The sequence below is a fragment of the Thalassophryne amazonica genome, chromosome 10, assembly GCF_902500255.1.
Source record: "Thalassophryne amazonica chromosome 10, fThaAma1.1, whole genome shotgun sequence".
In the NCBI taxonomy this organism is placed as follows: Eukaryota; Metazoa; Chordata; class Actinopteri; order Batrachoidiformes; family Batrachoididae; genus Thalassophryne; species Thalassophryne amazonica.
In genome coordinates, this window is record NC_047112.1 from 97021626 (window position 1) to 97048629 (window position 27004).

Genomic DNA, 27004 nt, shown 5'->3' on the forward strand with positions numbered 1-27004 from the left:
ATACATCCAAGAACATCACCTCATGTTGCAGCAGTATAATGCACGGCCCCATGTTGCAAGGATCTGTACACAATTCTTGGAAGCTGAAAATGTCCCACTTCTTGCATGGCCGGCATACTCACTGGACATGTCACCCATTGAGCATGTTTGGGATGCTCTGGACCGGCGTATATGACAGCGTGTACCAGTTCCTGCCAATATCCAGCAACTTCGCACAGCCATTGAAGAGGAGTGGACCAACATTCCACAGGCCACAATTGACAACCTGATCAACTCTATGCGAAGGAGATGTGTTGCACTGGATGAGGCAAATGGTGGTCACACCAGATACTGACTGGTATCCCCCCCAATAAAACAAAACTGCACCTTTCAGAGTGGCCTTTTATTGTGGACAGTCTAAGGCACACCTGTGCACTAATCATGGTGTCTAATCAGCATCTTGGTATGGCACACCTGTGAGGTGGGATGGATTATCTCAGCAAAGGAGAAGTGCTCACTATCACAGATTTAGACTGGTTTGTGAACAATATTTGAGGGAAATGGTGATATTGTGTATATGGAAAAAGTTTTAGATCTTTGAGTTCATCTCATACAAAATGGGAGCAAAACCAAAAGTGTTGCGTTTATATTTTTGTTGAGTGTATATCAATTTAATGGCAACTTTTCCTGAGGTTAAAAAAATGTTGGCAATGCTTAGATGCATCAGGTCTTTCTGTGTAAAATAGTCTTCCTGATCAATGACACTTATGACCTAGTGTGTGTGTGTGGTCCACAGTAAATATATTCCTGACAGCCACAATTGATAAGAATCACAGGTTCCCATGAGATTCTATAGGGAATTTTTGACCCACTCATGGAGGCTCGGGATAGTAATATAAATACTACCATTTCTTAAATGGTATTAAAGGTAACTTAAAACATTTAATGGAATGATATCAAAGTTTTTTGAGGAACAGCTGGAATATGAAATAAGAACTTTTCATTACAAAGATATTAAAAAAGAAATCACTTCGCACATCCCTTGACAACAGGTGCGTAAGAGAAGGCACAAACAAACAAAAAAACTCTCACACACTGCCTCACTTGCAACACAAGGGTGAATTTAATCAAGCAAGCAACGTTTCGGCCTAAGGCCATCATCAGGCAAATCTTACAATTACAAAGATATTGCAAGAAAATTACCTCACTGGGTTATTTTTGACCTACTTATTCATCTAAGGGTTAAGCATGTGATCTTGACTACAGAAAAACAAAAACTAAAATGCAATGCAATGCACATCTCCACATAAACTATGTATATAGGAAAAAATTGCGATCAATTATTTATAACTTTTGAAAATTTGTCAGGTATGCATAGACTGTGAAAATCTGCTCTGCCAAATGTTTCATTGGCATGTGAATCTCTCCATCGAGAATGTGGAAGATCTTAATGCATTGCATAATTCTTTCAACATGAATTCTGGTCTTTGAATTGCTAGCAGACATAGTGACCCCCTTCTCAGTCAGCTGGCATCCTTCCAGTCCTTTGAAGACTGGAGTGATAATCTGAATGCCTAAAGGTGTCATCTTGTATATCCCTGAAAAATAGTCAGGTTACAAATTAGTGAAACAAGAAATGGAATCAGTGGATGCTTTCAGTTATGAATTAGTGTTACAATTTAAAATTAGAAATTACCTGTGAAACCTCTGTCTGCCATCACCTTGCCACCAACAAGTTGAGATGCTGCTAAGAAATCTGCACCATGTGCCGTGATGTGCACATCAGATGCACACTGAAACATGTCAGAGACATAGATTACTGCAGGATGTGCACTGACTGCAACTAGGAACATAAATTTTTGATCATGTTTCTTCTCTTTTAAGTTACCAGGTGTTTTGCAAAATATTTCAGTACAATCAATGATCATATGTGTAGTAGGGAAGTCAGAGAAGACCTGTGATTTCTTCTTCCACAAAATGTGTGGATCAGTCAGCTGGAACCATTCTCGCAGCTCACAGTACATTAAGTTGATCCACGTGGTGAAGATGTAACTTACATATGAATTACTTACACCAAACCTCTGTGCCAAATCTTTTACCATGAGGCCTGTTCTGAGTCTGACCATTGTTAAAAAGAACTCTTCTTGCAATGTTAGAGAGCGGTTTGCATTCCCATTGCTTGTTCTTGGCATTCTTGCTACTGTTTTCCGACCCCTCCAATAGGTCATTTTGCTCGCCTTATATGAAAGCCAATTGAACACAGCCATGAACATCAAATAGTTTGGAAACCCAGTCCAAAACATGCACGGATCAGGATCCTTCTCGATGGTCCTTACACTGAAAGCCCGTTTCTCAGCATCCTGGTTCTGTTCTCTGAGTAGCTCCAGCTCCCTCATAGAAGCAAGCAGTCCAGGTATCAGTTTCTCTACCTTTGCAACTTTCTCGAGGTGGCCAGGCTCCATAGTAGTCTTGATATAGTCATGAAGTCCAGGTGGTGTTGGCATAGTAGACAGTTTATCTGAAGAAGGGCACCCAAGGCTCAACTTTTTTGAGGCACTTCTTTTGGAAGCGGTAATGGAGTGGGCACTATGCCGGCCTTTTTGACTGTAACAGTACTCCATGGAACCTTTGCACTGCTGAAACCAAATATTGTAGGCACGTAACTGATGTCTTCCTTATTGATGGACTTAGTGCCTGCAATGTGAAAGAAAATCTTACCTGTGAATGTTTTAAATGAAATGTTTACAGTATGACTTCACAAACAGTATATATATATATATATATATATGCACGTGTGCAAAAAATGAAAATTGGGGGAAATAATTTATAAACATACCATTGACAAAGTGCTCACTGCAGATCCTTGAATGTTTCTTGGGAATCCAAGGTGTCCCATCTGCCTCAACTCTACCGATCGCTTTTAGCCAAAGTTGGGTTTGATGCTCATTTCTGGGAAATCTGTAGAAGGCTATCTTCTTTCCTTGTGCCAAACATTTCATTCGAGAATTGCTACAATGGGGCACACAACAAAAGTCACCTGACAAGCTTTTTCTATGCAAAACCTTTAGGGATTTATTCGGACTATTTGAAAATTCTCTTCAACTTCCATTGATTCTGCTTGCAAAACAGTTGTCTGCCGCACTGCAACTAATGTGTGTCCAGCGCATTGTGCCTTCGTCATGTGCCCTTGGAGCAAACCCTTTTGTCTAAATCTCTTACAACACACAAAGGAGCTAAATTGTTTTTGGTCTGTATGGATTTTCATGTGCCTCTCCATCAAACCCTTTTGTTTAAATGTCTTACAACACACAGAGCAGCTAAACTGTTTCTCTCCTGTGTGACTTCTCATGTGGATTTGGAGCACACCCTCTTGCCCAAATGTTTTACCACACTCACAGCAACAAAAGTGTTTCTCTCCTGTATGAATTCTTAGGTGCCTTTTCAGATCTCCCTTTCTCCCAAATCTTTTATCACATTCAGAGCAGCCAAGTGGTTTTTCTCCTGTGTGAATTCTCAGGTGGTTTTTCAGATTAGCCTTTTGTGCAAATTGTTTGCCACATTCAGTGCAGCTAAATGGTTTCTCTCCTGAATGAATTTTCTTGTGTTCCCTCAAATTCATGAAACCAAATGTTTTTCCATGGTCAGAACAGCTAAATGGTTTCTCCTCTGTATGACTTCTCATATGCCTTTTCAAAGCACCCTTTTGCACAAATCTTTTTCTACACTCAGTGCAGCTAAAAGGTTTCTCTCTGGTATGAATTCTTGCATGCACCCTCCAACTATTCATACGACCAAATGTTTTTCTACATTTACAGCAACTAAGTTGTTTCTTGTTGAAACCAGCCTGATCCCCAGTCTTCTGCCAATCACAGCTATCATCAGTCTCAGTGTCAGAACAGTTTAAAGTCTTGTCATTGGTCTTTATTTGTAAGTGACAATCTGGACCAAAGTTACTGGATGGTTCTGATCCACCACAGGTCTCGCCATCATCTTCTATTTTAACATCTGCAGTTGGGCTGCTGACTACAGGCTCTGTGTTCTCATTAGTTTGGCTTTGATGATATGATAAGTGTGAATCCTCTTCATAATTTTCACTCTTCACAGGAACACCCATGAAAGGGAATGTGATAATATCATTGTCCTCAAGTTGATAACGCAGTTCTTCCGCCTGACTTATCCAGACTTGTTCCTGTTCCTCTTTAATATGTGGGAGATTTAAATCATTCACATGCAGAATGTGACTCCATTCCTGCTCCCCAGGGAGAATCTCTTCTTTCCTCACAAACAGCTGCTGCACATCTAGAAGAAAGCAATCAAAACAATAAAACAGAAAGCGCATGCATCCATCAAGGCCACATTTACTTGAATTTAGTCTCATGCCTTCATTCTCTTTGGACAAAGGGAAATATTTTCAGTGTTTGTTGTCTGCTGCAGGAACACACAAGACATATTTTATTTTTAACGCAGAGAACAGACAGCATTATTTTTGGAGCAGAGCACCATGGAAGAGCACTGAACTGAAAGGTCAGAGGGCTTGGAGATGTGCATGAAAGTACCATAAGAGGGCAGAAATGGAGATAAGGTTTTTTTCTTAGTTTTACACTATTCAAGGTTTTAAGATTGTTTCAGTATACGAGGTCTGTTCATAAAGTAACAGACCTTTTTATTTTTTTCAAAAACTATATGGATTTGAATCATGTGTGATTGCATTAGCCAAGCTTGAACCTTCGTGCGCATGCGTGAGTTTTTCCACGCCTGTCGGTTGCGTCATTCGCCTGTGGGCAGGCTTTGAGTGAGCACTGGTCCACCCCTCCCGTCGGATTTCTTTTGTCTGAGAACTTGCTGAGAGACTGCCGCTTTGCTCCATGACATTTTTTTCAGAAACTGTTAGAGACAGGCAGTTGGAAACCATTCGATAGATTCAGTTGGATATCGGTGAAGATTCTGTCGGCGTCACGCGGATTATGGACTGTTAAAACATTTTTAAAGACGGCCCACAACGGCGGAGGGCGCGCGGCGCACCGAGCGGCCATCAACAGACTGGATCTACCAGATCATTTCTAAACTGAACGCTGTGTTGATCCGGGACATCATGTGACTACCACAGAAATGGCAACAGAGCTGGACATAGCACTTTTGCGGCACATTTCACTGTTACAGGAGATTTTGTAATGAAAGACGTGCGGAGGATTTCGCGCGTCGGCACGAAGCAGCTCAGGACGCGCAGCAAAAAAAAAAAAAAACACCTCCGTGTTGGAAACCATTCAGAAGATTCAGACAGCTTTCGATGGCTTTCAGTCGAGTGAGTATCCGAGAAATTGTGTAACAGCTGGACATGCCCCAACATGTCCTGTGAGACTTCCAACACGGACGTGTTTTTTTGCTGCGCGTCCTGAGCTGCTTCGTGCCAACGCGCGAAATCCTCCGCACGTCTTTCATTACAAAATCTCCTGTAACAGTGGAATGTGCCACAAAAGTGCTATGTCCAGCTCTGTTGCCATTTCTGTGGTAGGCACATGATGTCCCGGATCAACACAGCGTTCAGTTTAGAAATGATCTGGTCGATCCAGTCTGTCGATGGCCGCTCGGTGCGCCGCGCACCCTCCGCCGCTGTGGGCCGTCTTTAAAAAGGTTTTAACAGTCCATAATCCGCGTGACGCCGACAGAATCTTCACCGATATCCAACTGAATCTATCGAATGGTTTCCAACTGCCTGTCTCTAACAGTTTCTGAAAAAAATGTCATGGAGCAAAGCGGCAGTCTCTCAGCAAGTTCTCAGACAAAAGAAATCCAATGGGAGGGGTGGACCAGTGCTCACTCAAAGCCTGCCCACAGGCGAATGACGCAACCGACAGGCGTGGAAAAACTCACGCATGCGCATGAAGGTTCAAGCTTGGCTCATGCAATCACACGTGATTCAAATCCATATAGTTTTTGAAAAAAATAAAAAGGTCCGTTACTTTATGGACAGACCTCGTATAACAAACATGGGCATAGAAATACTGATCTGCATACCAGATGCATTATAGTGGTGTTTTGATAAAGCCCCTTTCACATTAGGCCAATGTAGAGGTACGTAATGCGGCATAACGACTACGCTGCGCTTATGTAGCCCTATGTGGCAATAGGCTGAGGGATGCAAAGAGTTCCACAAAATGGATGCAAAAAATTAAACGTTTAATTTTTTCATGGACATTCAGCGTAGAGCACTAGACACAGTACTCTCCACAAGTCTATGCAACACTGTGCTACTGTACACCATGCCTCTGCAGTTGTACGCTACCCTATGCCAGTCCGGTGAAAAATCCTTTTAGTTTTTTCTTTTTTTAAAATCAGTACATACCTGCATTCCTAGATTTTATTCATCCCGCTGGACTCCACTGAACTTCGCTGGCAGTGAAGTGTCAAAACCACAGAAGAAGAGATAAGCCAAAGTTTCCCTCCTGCGCGCAACGAACACAGCCATTCCTGCGTAAGAGATATGCAGCACAACGCAACTCTACGCAGGCCCAGTGGGAAAGGAGCTTCTCTCAAGGTCGCTAGCTATGAACTGGGTATATATGACCCTAAAGGTTCTTCTTCTTGGGGTCACATAAAACAGCATGTTGTCGCCAGGAGGGGGTGCTTTGCTTTTTGTTTGTCTTTTTTCTTTGTCTTTTTTGGTTTTACCTTTTGTCTCTACATTAATTTTGTCTTTATATCCTGTGATCTGTGTAATACTGTGAACTGGTATGGACCCCAACTAGTTATTCTGTTATTTGGAAAATTTCCCTCTGGTTCTTGTGATGAACTCATTAAATCTTGTTCAAGTTATGACCATAAGTGATTGTGATATCAAAATGAAGGACAAACATGCAACACTATGAGTGAATGGTAATTATGAATGGTTAGGTTCAAAACTACTTGTGGGCATACAGCTGGCACATAGTGGTGCCATTGGCACTCAGTGTATTTATTGTTTTTGTCATGCAAATGCCAAGATCACACACAAGCACTTTGATTTGTGTTTCATAAATGTTTCTTTTCTTGTTCTTCTGCTTGGTTGCCATGACAAACACACATTTCAGACTTCGTGTGCTTTTAAAGATGCAACCGCTGTTTTGCATTGACCAACTATGGTTGTTAAATGTGAACGTGAAAGTGAGATATGAGGCAGATCAACGTGCAGACAATTCCAAGTACTGTGTGATTTATAAAGAGATCTTTACTTGCTGGTGGGTCTAGACTGGTTTTGTAAGTTAAATTTTTTTTTTTTGTTTGCTATTTTTGCCTTTGTTCATACTATGGCTGCCAAAATAAGTTAATTTAGTTTAATTAATTATAGCACCTATAAAGTGTTAACTTCTTAAATCTTGATAAATTGCGTCACTGAGTTAGACTGTCAACAAAATGTGTTTTTGAGAGCACCAAATGGTTTGGATATACTTGCCTTCGGACACGTTTTTAGATGATTTAAACAGCATCAGATCAGAAGGTTTTTTTTTGTTTGTTTTTTTTAATCAAGAGCATCAAAGGAAATAACAGCACATCTACAGCTCATGCAGTGACTGTATCTCTTCATCTCTGACACTTAATTTATGTTTCTCCTGTTTAGTGATACCTGCAGGTAAATACAGTAGTGTTCAGAATAATAGTAGTGCTATGTGACGAAAAAGATTAATCCAGGTTTTGAGTATATTTCTTATTGTTACATGGGAAACAAGGTACCAGTAGATTCAGTAGATTCTCACAAATCCAACAAGACAAAGTATTCATGATATGCACACTGTTAAGGCTATGAAATTCGGCTATTAGTAAAAAAAAAAGTAGAAAAGGGGGTGTTCACAATAATAGTAGTGTGGCATTCAGTCAGTGAGTTCGTCAATTTTGTGGAACAAACAGGTGTGAATCAGGTGTCCCCTATTTAAGGATGAAGCCAGCACCTGTTGAACATGCTTTTCTCTTTGAAAGCCTGAGGAAAATGTGACGTTCAAGACATTGCTCAGAAGAACAGTGTAGTTTGTGTTGTGTGGGCCGCCAGAAGAGGAGGTACTGCTGGCCCACCACCAGAGGGCGCCCTGTCTGGAGTGCGGGCTCCAGGCACCAGAGGGCGCAGCCGCCTCACAGGAGCAGCCAGGGTGACAGCTGTCACGCATCACCTGCAACAGCTGTTACCAATCATCTGATCAGCAGGGGTACATCAGCAGGACGACGTCTCCACCTCTTTGCCGAGATATCGTTCTACCTGGAAGGTAACATTCTCAGCTAACTGTGTGACAGTAACCTTTTGTGACTTTTGTGCGTTGTATAACAGACTCCTTTTCCAACGAGAGGTGGAGGTAGTTTTCCTGCCGTGCGGATTGCTGGGTGCAAACGCGCCCACATTTAATTGTTTCTTTGTTCCTCGCCAGCAGTACCAGGTCCGAAACGCGGAGGCAGTGGCCACCTGGGAATTCGGGACTTGGCGGCTCCAGTATTCCCGGGGTCTGGTGGCGGAGGAAATCGTGTGGTTCCGGTTCTGCTTTGGACAGACGTCTCCTATCTTCGAGCCTGCCCACACGACACCTTTTGTGATTTGGCTTTTTGTCCATTGTTGTAATCTGTTGTATTTGTTGTGCCCATTCACAACAGTAAAGTGTTGTTATTTGACTTCCTCCATTGTCCGTTCATTTGCGCCCCCTGTTGTGGGTCCGTGTACCTACACTTTCCCAACAGTTTGATTAAAAAGTTGATTGGAGAGGGGAAAACTTATACACAGGTGCAAAAAATTATAGGCTGTTCATCTACAATGATCTCCAATGCTTTAAAATGGACAAAAAAAAAACAGAGACGCGTGGAAGAAAATGGAAAACAACCATCAAAATGGATAGAAGAAAAACTAGAATGGCAAAGGCTCACCCATTGATCAACTCCAGGATGATCAAAGACAGTCTGGAGTTACCTGTAAGTGCTCTGACAGTTAGAACATGCCTGTGTGAAGCTAATTTATTTGCAAGAATCCCCCGTAAAGTACCTCTGTTAAATAAAAGACGTGCAGAAGAGGTTACAATTTGCCAAAGAACACATCAACTGGCCTAAAGAGAAATGGAGGAATATTTTGTGGACTGATGAGAGTAAAACTGTTCTTTTTGGGTCCAAGGGCCGCAGACAGTTTGTGAGACGATCCCCAAACTCTGAATTCAAGCCACAGTTCACAGTGAAGACAGTGAAGCATGGTGGTGCAAGCATCATGATATGGGCATGTTTCTCCTACTATGGTGTTGGGCCTATATATCACATACCAGGTATCATGGATCAGTTTGGATATGTAAAAATACTTGAAGAGGTCATGTTGCCTTATGCTGAAGAGGACATGCCCTTGAAATGGGTGTTTCAACAAGACAATGACCCCAAGCACACTAGTAAACAAGCAAAATCCTGGTTCCAAACCAACAAAATTAATGCCTCGCAGATGTGAAGAAATCATGAAAAACTGTGGTTATACAACTAAATACTAGTTTAGTGATTCACAGGATTGCTAAAAAAGCAGTTTGAACATAACAGTTTTGAGTTTGTAGCGTCAACAGCAGATGCTACTATTATTGTAAACACCCCCTTTTCTTTTTTTTTACTAATAGCCCAATTTCATAGCCTTAAGAGTGTGCATATCATGAATACTTTGTCTTGTTGGATTTGTGAGAATCTACTGGTACCTTGTTTCCCATGTAACAATAAGAAATATACTCAAAACCTGGATTAATCTTTTTAGTCACATAGCACTACTATTATTCTGAACACTACTGTACATATTAAATACTTTTCTTATCAAAGTAGCTTGCTTTAATAACTGTTGTTGCACAAAGCATATGGTTTAGCTTTAACAATCATTAATTAACAGCTACACTGAGCTCTCATAGGTTTAAAACAGTATAAAAATGCTTATGATTTATGATGTTTTTCATCCAGATTTTAATGTTCAGTGGGCAGAACCGCATTACATGGATTTTAGGCCATATCACCCATCCCCAATCAATACTGTTGCTGATGTCAACACGTGAAGTCAGTTTTCTCTCTGTTAGGTCCAGAAGTGCTCCTGTATTTAATTATTTTGTCCATTGGCAAATTTGTCAGTCTCCCATGGAGTTGGGGCCCTAATAGACAGATGACATCACATTTCGACAGAGAATCTGCAATGAGCAGAAGGAATTTCCTATTTTGGTCTGGAAGCAGGGATGTGCGATGAATGTCTTCAAACAAAAATATAGTCAAAAATTTCAAGATGCACATAGAACCAAACATAGTGCCTTACTGTTTCATGACACCTTGCCCTTTACTGTTCGGGTGTTTATTAAATCATATTTTTGGGGACTGCGCGGTGGTTCTCCTAACGATTTACTTTGTTGTGGACATTAAAAGTTATAAGCCTCATATCTTTTTCCAGCAATCATACATTATGTGGAGCTACCGACAGCTGCTAACAGTGCTAACACTGTTAAATCTGACGAGAGTTTCACTCAGCGTGTCTACTGCAACAGAGGCATCCGATTCCTTAGAAGGACGTTTGCCCTCTATGAGCACGGTGCTCTGGTTTGGAGTATTTTATCTTAACAAGCTGGAATCACGGACAGCAACAAATTGATTATTTTACTGTGGAGTTGCCTGGATTTAAACAGGTAGGAACTTTCTGAAGCTTCCATTGGTTTTCTGCTTTAAAATAAATGCTGTGCAAAAATGTTTCAGTGAAGAAAGCTATTGTTCATGTGGTTGATATTGAAAACTGACCGTGGATGTCATGTTACCTTTTTTGTGTGCCAGACAACAGCTGACAAGGAACACATTTAATAAATGAAAAAAAAAGGACAGGGAAAAACAGACAGGTGACTTATTCTTTATCTGTGAGAAAAATTTGACATTTTATTGAAATGGGCAGTCCAACAAACGTAATATTTGGCCGAGCTTGTGCAAATACCCACCCCCATTTAAAGCAAAATATGGCAAGCAGCCCCCAGGGCACTCCGGCGTGCGAATACGATATTTTACAACGGTGAACATTTTAGGTTTGCTCACAGCAATGAATGTATATACCGTATTTTCTGGCGTATAAGTCACACTGGTCCAAAAATGCCTCTTTTAGAGAAGGAAAAACAAACAAATATACAAGTTGCATCGGAGTATACAGCAGGTAAAATAGCTGTTGACCACATCACCATTTTTCTCAGTAAATATATTTCTAAAGCTGCTATAGACATGAAATTTTCACTAGATGTCAGTAATCCACACATATAAAGAAACCAAAACAAGTACAGAAATTAAGTTATGTGTAACAATGTGAAATGACAAGAAAAAAAAACTACTGAACACCCGAAGAAAGGGAGGCGCAAAAAGTCATGGAAAGCCAAGACACCAGCTGAAATCTAGGTTAAAAGGAATTAGCAATCCTACCCCTTGTTACTGCAAATTCACATCAGCTAGTTCAGTCCCAACTGATGGCGTATAAAAAGGTGTTTCATTACCAAGGTGCCACACAAGAACATCTCATGATGGGTAAAAGCAAAGAGCTCTCTCAAGATTTTGGTAGCCTTATTGTTGCAAAACATACTGAAGGCATTGTTACAGAATAATTTCTAAACTTCTGAATGTTCCAGTGAGTACTGTTGGGGCCATAATCTGGAAGTGGAAAGAACATCATTTCACCATAAACCGGTCACAGCCAGGTGCTCCTCACAAGATTTCTGACAAAGGAGTGAAAACAGTCATCAGGGTTGTCTGAGAACCAAGGAACACGTGTGAACAGCAAATGAACAATTGTTTCAAAGAAAACAATTAGCAATGCACTCAACCGCCATGGCCTGTTTACACGCTCAACACACAAGACTCCATTGCTGAAGAAAAAGCATGTTGAAGCTTGTTTAAAGTTTGCTGCACAACATTTAGACAAGCCAGTGAAACACTGGGAAAATATAGTCTGGTCAGATGAGCCCAAAACTGAACTCTTTGGACGTGATAATACACACCATTTTTGGAGGTCAAATGACACTGCACATCACCCAAAAACACCATACCAACAGTGAAGTTTGGTAGTGGGAACATCATGGTGTGGAGCTGCCTTTTAGCAGACAGCACTGACAGACTTCATATCATTGAAGGAAGGATGAATGGAAAAATGTTCAAGAGTTGAGAGGTTTTTTTTTTATTGTCATGTCCACAGTAAAAACAGGCAGTTATGCCACACAAGGAAATTCTTACTCTGTTCAATCTCTAGGGTTGGGTATCGAGAACCGGTTCTTTTCGAGTATCGTTGAGAAATGATTCGAACCACCGATATCAATAGTCTTTTTGCTTAACAATACCCTTATCAGTTCTTCAGAGCAGCCGTTGTTTTTGAGGGTGTTTGTCGGGAAAATGATCATTTCTCTACATTGATTACAGACCCTACAGCGGGTCTGTAATCAACCGTTTCTGCAGCGCGACTCCAGTTTGAAGCGTGAACCAATGAAGCAAAGCCTCGATCCGCTGGCTCATTGGTTCTTTGATTCGCTGCTCTTCAGAAGCGGAAAGTCCGCTTCTTAACCCCTCTCAAAGCCATTAAAATAGGTTAACTGTGAGTCACTTTTGTGTGGATTAAAGTCACTAACTGGGACTCTTGTCTTGTTGCAGTTAAGAAACGAGAATCGTCCTCCGTTCTGTTGGCACAGCTCCAAGCACTGCGCGGCTCTCTGCCGAGACAGAGTCCGCTCAGAATTAATAACTTCAAAACGAATTGCCACTTTAAATAAAATGACACCTCTTTACAAACGCTGTAATACAAACAAACTACAAATCGACTAAAATGTTTTTTTTCCTCCCAAAATGAGACGTCCTGCATTCTTTATGAATTACATCCTGACGTGCAGCACAGCCAGCTGCAAGAGCTCAGCTCAGAGGTATGGAAAGACATTCATGCCAATAATGTCTGAAAGGAAATGCTTTTGACAAAAACTACAGATTTTGTTTATTTCTATTTATGTCCAGAGATCAAGGATCCATCATGTTGAATTTATTATGTCCAGAGTTTAAGGATCTAGTGACCATATTTATTTACTTTAAGACTCAATAAAGTGTTGTTGACATAAAAAATCTGTAAAGCCTTTTAGTACACAGAAAATTCACAAGAGGTATCGATAAGGAATCAGATCGATAAGCAGAATTGATATCAATAAAATCTTATCAATACCCATCCCTATCATTCTCCCTAGAAAATTTGCATGAAGAATCTTCACATCGGATGATTAAAAAAGAAAAAACAAAGCAAATTATAAAACACACATTATTAGACAGAATAATGTATTACATAACTTATTTAAAGATGTACCATTTAGAGGATGTGTGGATGTGTAGTTTATGCAGTATTGGCAATTTTATGCAGTATTGTGTCATTTTAAGCAGCATTCCTGGTCTGCAGGAGTTGTAAGGTGCATGGATGCATAAATAGTGAACAGAGCTATTATAATAAATACTTAGAAGATGATAGTAATAATGATGTTGAGTAGAATGACAGGGAAATAACAGTCACTCAGGTGCTGGAGGGGTCAGTGTGTAAGAGAGCTATTGAGAAGACTAATGGCCTGTGGGTAGAATCTGTTCACCATCCTAGTAGCCCTGGACTTCAGACTCCTGTACCATCTGATAGTCGGAGTGTGAAGAGTGAGTGTTGGGGTATGTACTGGCACTGATGAGGTTGTGTGTCCTACGCAAGACTCTGGTTTGCTAAATGCCCTGCAGTGAGGGGAAGGCTGCCCCAGAGATGCACTGTGAGGTCTTAATCACACGCTGGACAGCCTATCTGTCTTGGAATGTGCAAGTACCATACCAGACTGTGATGGCAGTGGTGAGGACACTCTCAATCATACACCTGTAGCAATTGCTGGGAATTTTGGCTGACATACCAAATTTCAGTCTTCTCAGAAAGTACAGTCTCTGTTGGGACTTCTTGATGATCTGTATAGTGGTGTGTGCAGCTCCCCACTCCTCCTTGGATCAGTAACCATTTCTTTGGTCTTTTCTGCACTGAGGTAAAGATTATTGTCACGAAATCAGGCTACCAGATTCGCCACCTCTCTTCTGTATGCTGTCTTGTCCCTGCCAGTGATCAGACTGATGACTGTAGTTAATGATGCTGATGTTCTGGAAGGCTACACAGTCATACACGAAGAGTGTGTAAAGCAGGGGGCTCAGCACACAGCCCTGGGGAGTCCCAATGCTCACAATTCCTATGCTAAATGTGTGTTTATGAACTTTAACTGACTGGGGTCTGCCTGTTAGAAAATTCAGCACCCAGTTACAGAGGGAGGGTGTCAGTCAGAGTATGAGGAGCTTATCTGTGAGTTTGCAGGGGATGACTGTGTTGAATGCTGAGCTGTAGCTGATGAACAGCATTCTAACATGTGTTCCTGCTCTTTAAGAGTGTGACGGCTATGTGGATGGCGGTGTTAACTGTATTATCAGTGGATCGGTTCTGGTGATATGCAAACTGTAGGGGTCTACGATGTCTGGGATGGTCTTTTTAATGTGGGTCATGATTATCCTTTCAAAGCACTTCGTTATGATTGGAGGGACTGCTATGGGACCATAGTCATTTTAGCAAGTGACAGTGCTTCTCTTGGGGATGGGCACTATGGTGCTGGCCTAAAACAGGTGGGTAGAGAGGTTTGTGCAAGGGACAGATTGAATATGTCAGCAAACACATTAGCTTGCTCTGATGAGCCAACCCTGAGTGTGCGGCTGGGGATGTTATCTGGGCCAGCTGCTTTCCTTTGATTTGTTTTGCTCAGAACCCTGCGCATGTCTGCCGATGCCATCATGAGTGATGAGTCCTGTATGCTCTTCCCCAACAAATGTACAGAGACATTCTTGATAAAAATCTGCTGCCATGTACAATGATGATGAACATGAAACAGGGTGGACATTTCAGCAAGACAATGGTCCCAAACACACAGCCAAGGAAACTCTCAATTGGTTTCAGACAATGAAAACAAAACTGCTTGAATGGCCCAGCCAATCAGCTGACTTGAATCCAATAGAAAAATCTATAGGAAGAACTAAAGATCAGAGTTCATAGAAGAGAACCTTAAAGATTTGAAGACTGTTTGTGTGGGCCAAAAACACACCTGAGCAATGCATGTGACTAGTTCTTCCCATACAGGAGGGATCTTAAACCTGTCATTACCAACAAAGGATTTTGTAAGAAGAATTAAATACATTTCAGTAAGCATGTTTAATACTTTTCCCTGTCATTCCATGTGATTACACATAACTTAATTCCTGTACTTATCTGTATGTGTGGATTACTTAGGTTGTTACAGACATCTGGTGGAAATTTCATGCCAATAGTACCTTTAGAAATATATACTGGGAAAAATTGTGATGTGTTCAATACTTATTTTACCCACTGTAAGTCCCACATATCACTTCACGCAAGAAGCAGCAAAATGGATTAAATGGCCATATTATTAATTTATAAAGGCACACATGGTGTAAAGGACACAGGTAAAGAGCTAATTAATGTCATTATTAGGGGATAAAATGTGAGTAAACTGCTTCTTTCAGCCACTGAACAGACAATCATAGGTGAGACGAACATACTATGCAATCAAACGTTTGAAAATCTGGTGTATCATTTATATATTTACAACACAAACACTGCATTAGTCATCGGACGCTAAGCACTAATTAATGATTTTGTTACAAGCGCAAACTGCTTCTTTAAGCCACTGAACAGACTATTATATGACACAACGATCACGTGAGGCGAACATTAAACTCTTTTTAGTACATTTATAAAATAAGCTCACCATTAATTTTCTTCTTCTTACAAGAGCTGTCCCTGTACTTTCAAATAAGTCCAAATAAGGTTTCTTCCAAATGGGGAAAAGAGTCTATCTATCCAAAAGTGTATCCAAAGGTGTGGTCTTCCAGTAAAGAAACATTACAGTATTTCTTAAGAACACAGAATGTTTTCTTTTCCTTCTCTTTCTTGCATTTGTGATAATATTCTGGTGGTTCCGAGGTCCCCTTACTGTGGCAGATTTTATATCACACCGTAACTTTGGGTGAGAAGACAGGCTGAGCCTGCAGCGTGGCTGGGCGAGCAGTCGCTCCGTCATCCCCATCTCCCACCGGTTGAAGGCACGGACCAGCGGGCCCGCTTCACTGCTGGTTTATCCATCTGGATGGGCTCTTTTCATAGATCTTCCCAGGTACGGGCCTGCCAGGACCTTGTTTTGTGATCAGAGGACAGAGTGTTTTATCTGAGTCTCTTTCCAGAGCAAAATCAACTGTTTAGGACTTTTCCTCTTCCTCATTTAATGGTGGATTGTTACACTGACATTTTTGAGCCCAGCACTGATGTTTGTCGGATTATCTTCTATGCAGAACATTTCCCAAAGTGAGAGAGCGGCCCAACATAAACTTACAGTGAGTTCAATTTTAAATCAGCTCACAGCAGCATTTATCTGCTTTCTGTTCATGTTGTTACTCCGCTGTGGAAATTAACAGTTTCATTCCATCTGAAATCACCCAGTTTTGAAAAAAAATCCCAGGTCACCCCTCAGCTTTATTCTGTCAATTTTATCTGTTAATCACATTCCAAAGTTAGGGTGAAATGGCAAATATCAGGCCTGTATCTTGAAAACTTTCTACATTCTGATTCAAAGACAAAAATCACACAAAGGAAACTCAACAACAACAGCATATTTGCAGCATATCATCTTGAGATATGTAAGAATATATACGGTAAAAATATGAATATGATAGTCAACTGTCCACAATGGCATCTGGGATGATGAAAATTCACATATTTGGACACTTTTTCAAAATTATCATTTTTTTCAACAACTATAAATTTTGTTAAAACAACCTGGTGAATCATTTAAATATGTAAATGTGTTAAATTATATCACAAACAATCATACAAAAAGTTCTATAGCCATACCTAGTACATTTCTTTGATTTTGAACTAATCAAAGATACGAACGACATGTAAAATTTTGGGTTTTCTACCATTTTGAGGTCTTTGTGGAAGACGGATCAGATCACACTAGATACACCAAAACTGCCACCATTTCCAAACTCTACACCAAAAGTTAGCCTGGCATAAGCAGTGAGGCATATAGGGAGCTCATTATTAATGTGCAAAGTTGGTAGAAAAACACCATTTTCACAATATGTGAAAAATTCACAAAAATTTCCAAAGTCTGTAACTTCAAATGTTTGCAAGATACAGACCTAATATTTGGCATATCACTGTAACTTTGTAATAGGAATAACATATCAAACAGAGAAAAGAACTGAGGGGTCACCTGGGAGCCTCTGGGTGGCTTGAGATGGAAAGACCCAACAGCTGTTCATTTGTGCACACTTACATGAACTTCTGTTCGTTTGTGCATACACACACAGACATGAATGTCTGTAAGTTGCACTGCCGCAGGACCTTTCAAACTAGTAAAAAAAACAAACAAACAAACAAACAAAAAAACTCCGGAAAATATGGTAAGTAACTACTTTGTCCACAGACTTTAGAAAACATACCTTTTCTGTTCTTTGATATCTTGAAAGTCTTGCTCCTGTTTGCAGACTCCTCAAGTGCTATTTGTGGGAATATGGAGCGTACATAGTCCGGATGATCTGGGGTGTCCTTCTTCTTTCCTGTAAAAAGAAAAAATAGGTACATTTTCTCTGTAATGTGGCAGAGAAATTACTAATGTACACTAACCACTCATTCTCATTAAAAGTGTGCAATTAGGTCACAATTATGAGAGAAACACAGATCATACAAACCAAAATGTTTCTTCAGGGCGTTTTCAACATCCTTACCATGAGCTGAGTATTTCAAATAACATCTTGGCACATTTGTCATCCTTGTGTATCTTTTGTTTTTAAGACACTCCTCTTGTGTAATTGAGTCAAATCTGTTTCTTGCTCCTCTTATCCACTCTTCCCTGTAGCCTCTCATTTTGAAGTGATACTCCAGTTCATCTGCTTGTTTTACATGGTCAGTTTGTTTTGTACAAATCCTCCTGACCCAGTTGAATTGACTAATTGGTAAACTTTTCTTCAGGTGAGGGGGTGAAAAGAGTCAGCATGCAAAAAGGAGCATTTATCAATGTCTTTTTTGTATCGATCTGTGATAAGTGTATTTTGCTCACGTCTGATTGAAATGCCCAAGAAGCTTATCTGTGACTGACTATGACTCAAAGTAAACTTTAAGTGTTGATGAGTTTATATCAAGTAATTCATAAAAGTTCATAAGACTTTGAATTGAACCCTCATAAATCATGAAAACATCATTAACATATCTTTTCCAAAGTTTTATGTGGCTATAGAACGGATTACTCTGATTGAGCACAAATTCTCTTTCAAACGTGGCCACATACAATGAGCTGAAATTTGGAGACATCTTGCTTTCTTCCCATGGCTGTGCCCTTACATTGTTTATATATGTTGGACACTTGTTCAAACATAAAAATATTTTTTGAAAGCACAATTTCTGCCAGTTCTCTTATACACTGAGTGGAGGGAAGTGTTCCATAAGGTCTCTTGTTCAAAAAGGCTGTAAGTCCAATGTAACAAGGTGACTATCCTGGTTTAGACTGTTAACTGTTTTTAAAATATTGATCATATCAATAGAGTCTCTGACATAAGGACTTACAAAATTTGTTCACCAATGTGGATCACATAAGAGGCTTGGAAGCACTTACAAGGGGCCTTGCCGCTTGCGTGCTCTCTAGATTCCCTGAATCTAAATATTATGGACTGTATTTGATGGAATCCCTAAATTCCTTGCAATTGAATGTTGAGAAATCTTCTTAAACTGTTGGACTATTTTTTCACGCAGTTGTTCACAAAGTGGTGATCCTCGCCCCATCTTTGCTTGTGAACGGCTGAGCATTTTGAGGATGCTCCTTTTATACCCAATCATGACACTCACCTGTTTCAAATTAAACTGTTCACCTGCGGAATGTTCCAAACAGGTGTTCATTGAGCATTCATCAATTTTCCCAGTCTTTTGTTGCCCCTGAAATGTGTTGCAGGCATCCATTTCGAAATGAGCAAATATTTGCACAAAAACAATAAAGTTTATCAGTTTGAACATTAAATATCTTGTCTTTGTGGTGTATTCAAATGAATATAGGTTGAAGAAGATTTGCAAATCATTGTATTCTGTTTTTATTTACATTTTACACAACATCCCAACTTCATTAGAATTGGGGTTTGTGTGTGTAAATATACTCAACAAAAATATAAACGCAACACTTTTGGTTTTGCTCCCATTTTGTATGAGATGAACTCAAAGATCTAAAACTTTTTCCACATACACAATATCACCATTTCCCTCAAATATTGTTCACAAACCAGTCGAAATCTGTGATAGTGAGCACTTCTCCTTTGCTGAGATAATCCATCCCACCTCACAGGTGTGCCATACCAAGATCCTGATTAGACACCATGATTAGTGCACAGGTGTGCCTTAGACTGCCCACAATAAAAGGCCACTCTGAAAGGTGCAGTTTTGTTTTATTGGGGGGGGATACCAGTCAGTATCTGGTGTGACCACCATTTGCCTCATGCATTGCAACACATCTCCTTCGCATCATCCGTGAAGAGAACACCTCACCAACGTGCCAAACGGCAGCGAATGTGAGCATTTGCCCACTCAAATCGGTTACGACGACGAACTGGAGTCAGGTCGAGACCCCGATGAGGACGGCGAGCATGCAGATGAGCTTTCCTGAGACGGTTTCTGACAGTTTGTGCAGAAATTCTTTGGTTATGCAAACCAATTGTTCCAGCAGCTGTCCGAGTGGCTGGTCTCAGACGATCTTGGAGGTGAACATGCTGGATGTGGAGGTCCTGGGCTGGTGTGGTTACACGTGGTCTGCGGTTGTGAGGCTGGTTGGATGTAGTGCCAAATTCTCTGAAACGCCTTTGGAGACGGCTTATGGTAGAGAAATGAACATTCAATACACGAGCAACAGCTCTGGTTGACATTCCTGCTGTCAGCATGCCAATTGCACACTCCCTCAAATCTTGCGACATCTGTGGCATTGTGCTGTGTGATAAAACTGCATCTTTCAGAGTGGCCTTTTATTGTGGACAGTCTAAGGCACACCTGTGCACTAATCATGGTGTCTAATCAGCATCTTGATATGGCACACCTGTGAGGTGGGATGGATTATCACAGCAAAGGAGAAGTGCTCACTATCAAAGATTTAGACTGGTTTGTGAACAATATTTGAGAGAAATGGTGATATTGTATATGTGGAAAAAGTTTTAGATCTTTGAGTTCATCGCATACAAAATGGGAGCAAAACCAAAAGTGTTGCGTTTATATTTTTGTTGAGTACACACACACACACACGAGTTCTGTTAGAAAAGTATCCGACCTTTTTATTTTTTGCAAAAACCTGATGGATTTGAATCACGTGCTCGCATGAGCAAACCTTGAACCTTCGTGTGCATGCGTGAATTTTTTTACTCCTGTCGATTGCGTCATTTGCTAGTAAGCAGCCTTTGTGTGAGGATGGGTGTAGTCTCTCGTCGGATTTTCTTTGCAAGGAAAATGACGGAACGACTGGAGCAGCACTGCATCAAATTTTGCCAGAAACTGGGCGACAGCCAGGTGGAAACCATTTGGATTACATTCAGCTGCTTACAAGCAAATGGCGCAATCGACAGGCGTGAAAAAATTCACGCATGCGCACGAAGGTTCAAGGTTTGCTCATGCAAGCACACGTGATTCAAATCCATCAGGTTTTTGCAAAAAATAAAAAAGTCGGCTACTTTTCTAACAGACCTCGTATATATATATACATACATACATACATACAACATTAGGGCCCTTCACACATAGTGCAAATTTGGTTGAATTAAGGCGAAACAGCGTGAGACAATTCGAATTAGCGCACCACGAAACATCGCGCCAACAGGCAGGCATGCACAATCCTGGTGCGACGGTGTCTTATGAGCAGGAACACAGTGCGAGCTGCTGCGGCTGCTCGCACTGTGGGATGAACTGCACCACATCGCGCTGCTGATGTGGAGGAAAATAAAATAAAAACCAGCCATATAATTAGTGAATATCACTGGGTTAATATAAATAATACATAAAAAAGGACGCAATACAGAAGCCCGTGGGTAAATAACCCTGGTAAAAAAAAAAAAAGCCACTCTTGAGATTTGAATCCACACGCTCTGATTACCAAACTTTACCACTGTGCCACAATCACTGTCTCATAACAGGAGCGTGAAATGGTTAAAATCAACAAGCAGATAAGTGTATTTTCTAAAAAAAAAAAGGAAAAAAAGCACTGTGATAACTGACCAAACGGCATTTGGCACTGCATATTTCTGCTGATATGTGACTGAAAGTGGTGCATTTGTCGTACTGTTGGCTTGTCATATCGTCCTGTGGTGCACCGCTCACTGTCCTGTCAAACAGACATGACGTTCAGATTGCCTGCTTCATGTCCACATGAACTGGTGGTCCGGTCCAGCTGGAACAGCCTGTCAATGTGCGCGCGCTCCAGCCCATTGCGGAAGCAGTATATGGGTGATTCTTAGACTACGGGCACTTATTATGTCCTTTGATCATATTGTATGAAAAAGAGAAAAAAGGGGAAATGTCACACTTTTATAGTTATCTTTACAATGAAAGTGTGTTAAGAAATTTGTTTTAGTAGTCTATGATGACTTTTTCACCTTTTTTCAGCATCATTATATGCAAATATTGCCGTTTTGTGCTTGTCCCACACCCAGACTTTTGATCTTCAATGATAAAAATGAATGGTAAAGAAACGTTTTTTCTAATGTTTTAAAATATCTCTGAATAAAATATTAGTAAAATAATCAAAACATAATCGGGGTATTCAATGTCATACAACTGTTGTGATTTTTTTTAAACAAAATGTAGTTGTCCCTAGGGCTGTCACGATTAGGAAATTTCTGGAGATGATTAACTGTCAGACAAATAATTGCGATTGACGAATATAGTCTATTTTTTTTTCTTTTTTTCCCTTCTTTATATTCTACTATTGTAGCATAATTACACAACTCTGGAAGAACGTACATACAGTCCCAACTTTTTCTGAATTGTGGTTGTTTCTGTTGCATTTCTGAAATTGTTTCTCCTCATCAGTCACGTTTTGTGCTTAAACACTACATTAAGCTCAAGACTGAACAAATAAATACCTTTGGAAAATAACAGCTGTTAAAGTTCAGAGTTCTCACCTGCTTTTTGTGATCTGTACGTCTGAACATTGTTTTTTTTTGTGTGGCTCAGTTCATTCATATCTTTTCATTTTTTAAATATGTTTTTAAAGATATTTGACCATTTATTTCATCTCATGATCTCATAAATTCAGCATACGACACACACATGGTGTGAACAGGACGGTAACGGCAGAATCACACCTTTACAGAAAGTTCAGAGAGAAGTAAAGGCAGCTTCACGTTTTCGTTTTGTTAACATGTTCACTCCATTTAAAATCCTCTCTCTGCTCCGCGCTCGCTGCGCACTGAACGTGTTGCGCCTGCATTCAGGAATCTCCCTCACCCCACCCCCTCCCCTCCCTCGCAGTCTGCAGCCTGTTAACTCCGCGCGCGCGTGCACACACAGGCACACACACACACACTGACAGCTCCGCATTTTAGACGGCTTTTGAAGGAGACGGCACTGTTTTAATCGGCCGTCAGCCTCCTTGTTATTGTCCCGCCTTAAGACGAGAGCGAGGCTGCAGCACAATGACGTCAGATTCTGAGTCGTTTTATGCTTTGTGGATAAAATAAATAATTCACGGTAATCGCGAATATGAAAAATAATCGCAAACAGTTGCCCCAAGGCACTTTATATTGTAAGGCAATGGTGTGGTGGAAATTACATTTACAAGGCCAATAGTGCCCGTAGTTAAAGAATCATCCATATGTTATTATGTATTTCGATGCAAGCATACACACGCGCGTGTCCAGTGGGCTTGACAATCCACCATTGACTGTATGGCTTGATGTTAAAGCTAAAGATGCTGTCACTAAATGTGCAAGGCAATGCAATGACTTTTCACAAACTGTTCACTGTGTGCAGAAAAACAAAGTCACTCTCACAATTCATTCACCGGTTCACAACTGTATGGGACAACTACACGGGCCTAACTAGAGAAGGTAACAAGCTCTTTGTTATTCAAACTTTTCTGCAAAATGTAAGTCCAAACATCGCTATTGCCTACAAAATAGCTGTTAGACCACGGAGAGTAAAATCATTGAAAGGTACTATTTCTGAGTTAGCAGCTATGCATAGTGAGGAAACTTTTCCACTTGTAACCCATGTCCTCCTTAACAGATGAGTCAACAGGTGCACAGCAACAACTCAAACCAACAAAGAGGTAATCAACAGCTAAATGGGAGGTGATGGTCTAGCAGTCTCAGCAAAGGAGAAGTGCTCACTAACAGATTTCTGAACAATATTTGAGGGAAATAGGTCTTTTGAGTATATAGACAATGTTTTAGATCTTTGAGTTCATCCCATGAAATATAGGAGCAAAAACAAAAGTGTCGCATTGAAATTTTTGTTCAGTGTATATACATGATTTACTGCCACCTGCTGGAATGGCGTGTGACTGTAGAATAGAATTATCAATGTCCGTTGTTCAGTGTTGTTAGCTAATATCTGTAGTTCCTCCAAAAATATTCGTCCTACCAATGTTCCGTTTTGGCGGCGTTCATCCTTGACCCAAAATACATAAGCATACCAAACGGCAAATGTCAGCTGTCCCCAGTTTGTCCATGATTGAAGTTATACACAAGCGTGTGCGCACACACACACACACACACACACACACACACACACACACACACACACACACACACACACACACACACACAGAGTTTAGTCTGTTCTGCATTCTGCTGCAAGCATGTGCTTTTATTTGTACACACCCCCAAACACAGACATCAAACGCCCTACACTTCTCTACACTTCTCATGGTAACAGCAACATGACACTTAACTAAACTAAACCAATGGAACTACAAAAACACAATAAATAAATTACCACTAACAACACTGTTAAGCTAACATAAACCAGAATAACAACATTTAAAACCTCCAAACCCAAAGTCCCATGGTGCACTGCAGCACAACATCCACTGTTCACTGTTATTAGTGAATATCACTAATATCTCCAAAAATATTAGTCCTATCAACTTTCTCTTTTTGCAGCATTCATCCTTGACCCAAAATGCATACGAAGTGGATATTTTGCCGGATACGGCAAACATGCACCTAGCGCTATTTGACTGGCTCTCCTCGCTGATTGACTAGTTCAAATGACATAATCGAAGAGTTTATTTCAACATGGCGGCACCTTCGGCATTGAGTGTTGGTGCTAATTTTTCATCTTTTAAAGCCATTTTGGGTGCCATAAAATCGGAGGGATTCTATTCCGTTTTGGGTGCCATAAAGTCATTTGAATTGGAACAGATAATCACCTACTGGCGGAGGGATTCTCGGATGCTAAAAGCAGCTCAAAAACGTAGCATAGCCATGCCCAAAATGATTTCAAACGGCCATTTTGGGTGCCATAAAGTCGTTTGAATCGGAACAGAAAATCACCAACTGGCGGATGGATTCTATGCCGTTTTGGGTGCCATCGCTAAAAGCAGCTCAAAAACGTGGCATAGCCGTGCCTGAAATTATTTCCACCATGTGGCGAAAATTATTTCCACCGCCGTGCCCGAAATGATTTTGACCGGCGCTTCTGGCCACGCGGTGGAAATAATTTCGGGCATGGTGGAAATCATTTCTGCAGTCTTGGTAATTTTCTGTGTTGGGCGGGGATGATAAACAACTTTTTTTAATTTGGCCTTAAGTGGCCTCATTTTGTGTAGCCAACATGATAAAACATTCAAAATGCCGTGGTACCTGCAAATTCAAGACAGAATAAAAACGAAAATACAGAACTCCACGTCGGCACGTGTGTTTATCCTGTTTTTTCTGTGTCAGTGTCATGTCTGCAAAACCTTCGATCAGTCCACCCCCGAAAATAGTGAATGGTGAAATAGGCCAATTTTCTATAATGAAAATAATGAAAATCACTGTCAATAATGTGAAATAAGGAGATCTTAAACTCCGATCGCCTTTAAGTTCCGCGAATAAATTTAGACGGCTGGCAAAACAGCGGGTGCCAGCACACGGCAAAATAGCATCCAGTTCAACTTTGCCGAGGGCACCGACCGCCATGTTGAAATAAACTCTTCGATTATGTCATTTGAACTAGCCAATCAGCGAGGAGATCCGGTCAAATAGCGTGAGGTGCGTGTTTGCCATATCTGGCAAAATATCCACTGCCAAATACATAACCATACCAAATAGCAAATGTCAGCTCTCCCCAGTTTCTCAGTGATTGAAACCATACACATGCACGCACACAGAGGCCACTTGGCTACTATAATAAAAATGGAATGAATGACACAAGAAAGTGAAAACACTTATTTCCATTGTGGTCCATTTAAAAATCAAACCACAAAATAGTAAAATAATAATAATAATATAACAAGAACCTAAATCATTTCTGAATACCTTAAGAAAGTAAATTAATATAAAAAAAATACATAATTAACAGGAAATAAAAGGGTTAAAAGAGTTCTTCCTCTAAAAAAACATTCTGGACTCACACGCCATTCCAACTCATTATAGAAAAATTGCGTAACTTACCATCCTTGAAAAATGTCAGATACCCGTTTTATAAACACTACCCAATCTATAACCCGTGGATCCCCACGAGCAAGTGAAGTCCGCATAACACGGCGCTCTTTGGGTCCAGGGAGATCCATCCGGGTTCTGTCGCGCACTGCTTCTATCCAAGCGTTTCCCGTGTTCGATTCTGCTGCAAAATCGATGGAAAAACACACCGCGTTAGCAGCTGTGGCTGTTACAGCCGAAAGCTGCACGTTATGACTACTTTTAATATGAAACGCGCAAACCACACAAATCCTGGAGTTCCCACATTGTTGTGGGCGTGTCCCCGCGCCGCGCGCTGCATGATGGAACCGGAAGTATACACTGCGCATATCATATAACTTATCTCTGTAACACGAAGCTTGTTAAATTGATGTGTTTTTCTATTAATATATTTTTTTATGAAAACAAACATTAACAGAACAATGATTTACATGAAAATTCTCTGGATCAGATCAAGCGTCGCCCGAGTCTTGCGAAGCCACAGTGCGCCATGTTACCACTCCCCAGCATCCACATAACATGCGCCAGATTAGAGACCAACCAAACAACAACAACAACAAAAAGTCTTCAAATGCTGTTTAGGAACTACCACAAGGCGTGTGTAGGTGTTGCAAGCCATTCTTAAAAAAGACGAGTGATTAGAAAATTAAATGACTGCATTCTTTGGCAATTATTGAGCTTGATGGCAATCAGTTGTTTGACATTTTGTTTCTCTACTCCAGGGTGTAACCTCACCAAATCTGAAAGTTGAAATAACGTGTCAGCTATTTGGAAATCTGAAGTTATTTAGGTTTATTTTTACTTTTACGCTTTGCACCTTTGGGGAAAAAAAAAGAAAATACCCACATATACAAAATTGACAAGGGTTGACTCACTAAATGTGTTTTTAAAAAACCCTTTTCACAGGATTTATGTGGAGAAAAATAATTAAAGTCTTATTGTCTGTAATGAACCTGATTTCTATTTGAGCATATTCTGACAATAAATGAATTACTTTTAAAAAATTATAGTATGACAGCTAAAATGTTACATTCATGTTTTATCAAAGACAAGTATTTCTGTGACAGTTACCAGTGTGATCAGACTGGTTGGCTACCAGGACAACAAAACAGAAATGGTCAACTACTTATTTCAAAAATAAATACATTTTTTTTCCTGGGAATTCAATAATCAAATTCCATTTCAATTAATTTTTCATCTAAAATATTAGTTATTGGTGGTAAAACACTGTGTATCTCAGTCAGTCATTTTTACCCGAGGTCATTAAATACAGGCATTGGGTATTGCAAAGACTTTGCAT

At 40.4% G+C, this 27004-nt stretch overlaps 1 protein-coding gene across 1 annotated transcript; it reads right to left on the reverse strand.

The window, feature by feature from the left end:
* Positions 1–1101: 1101 nt before the first annotated feature.
* Positions 1102–25695, reverse strand: LOC117519250 (gastrula zinc finger protein XlCGF8.2DB-like). The gene is made up of 5 exons (XM_034180569.1): positions 25678–25695; positions 17503–17619; positions 2816–4278; positions 1676–2673; positions 1102–1577 (listed from the first exon to the last, which is right to left on the reverse strand). The coding sequence occupies exon 3, from the start codon at positions 4091–4093 to the stop codon at positions 3044–3046; it is 1050 nt and encodes a 349-aa protein (XP_034036460.1). The 5' UTR covers positions 4094–4278; positions 17503–17619; positions 25678–25695; the 3' UTR covers positions 1102–1577; positions 1676–2673; positions 2816–3043.
* Positions 25696–27004: the final 1309 nt, after the last annotated feature.

Bases quoted from the DNA above. Each gene is read 5' to 3' on its own strand.
- LOC117519250 (XM_034180569.1), bottom strand. From the start codon at position 4,093: ATGGGTGTTCCTGTGAAGAGTGAAAATTATGAAGAGGATTCACACTTA.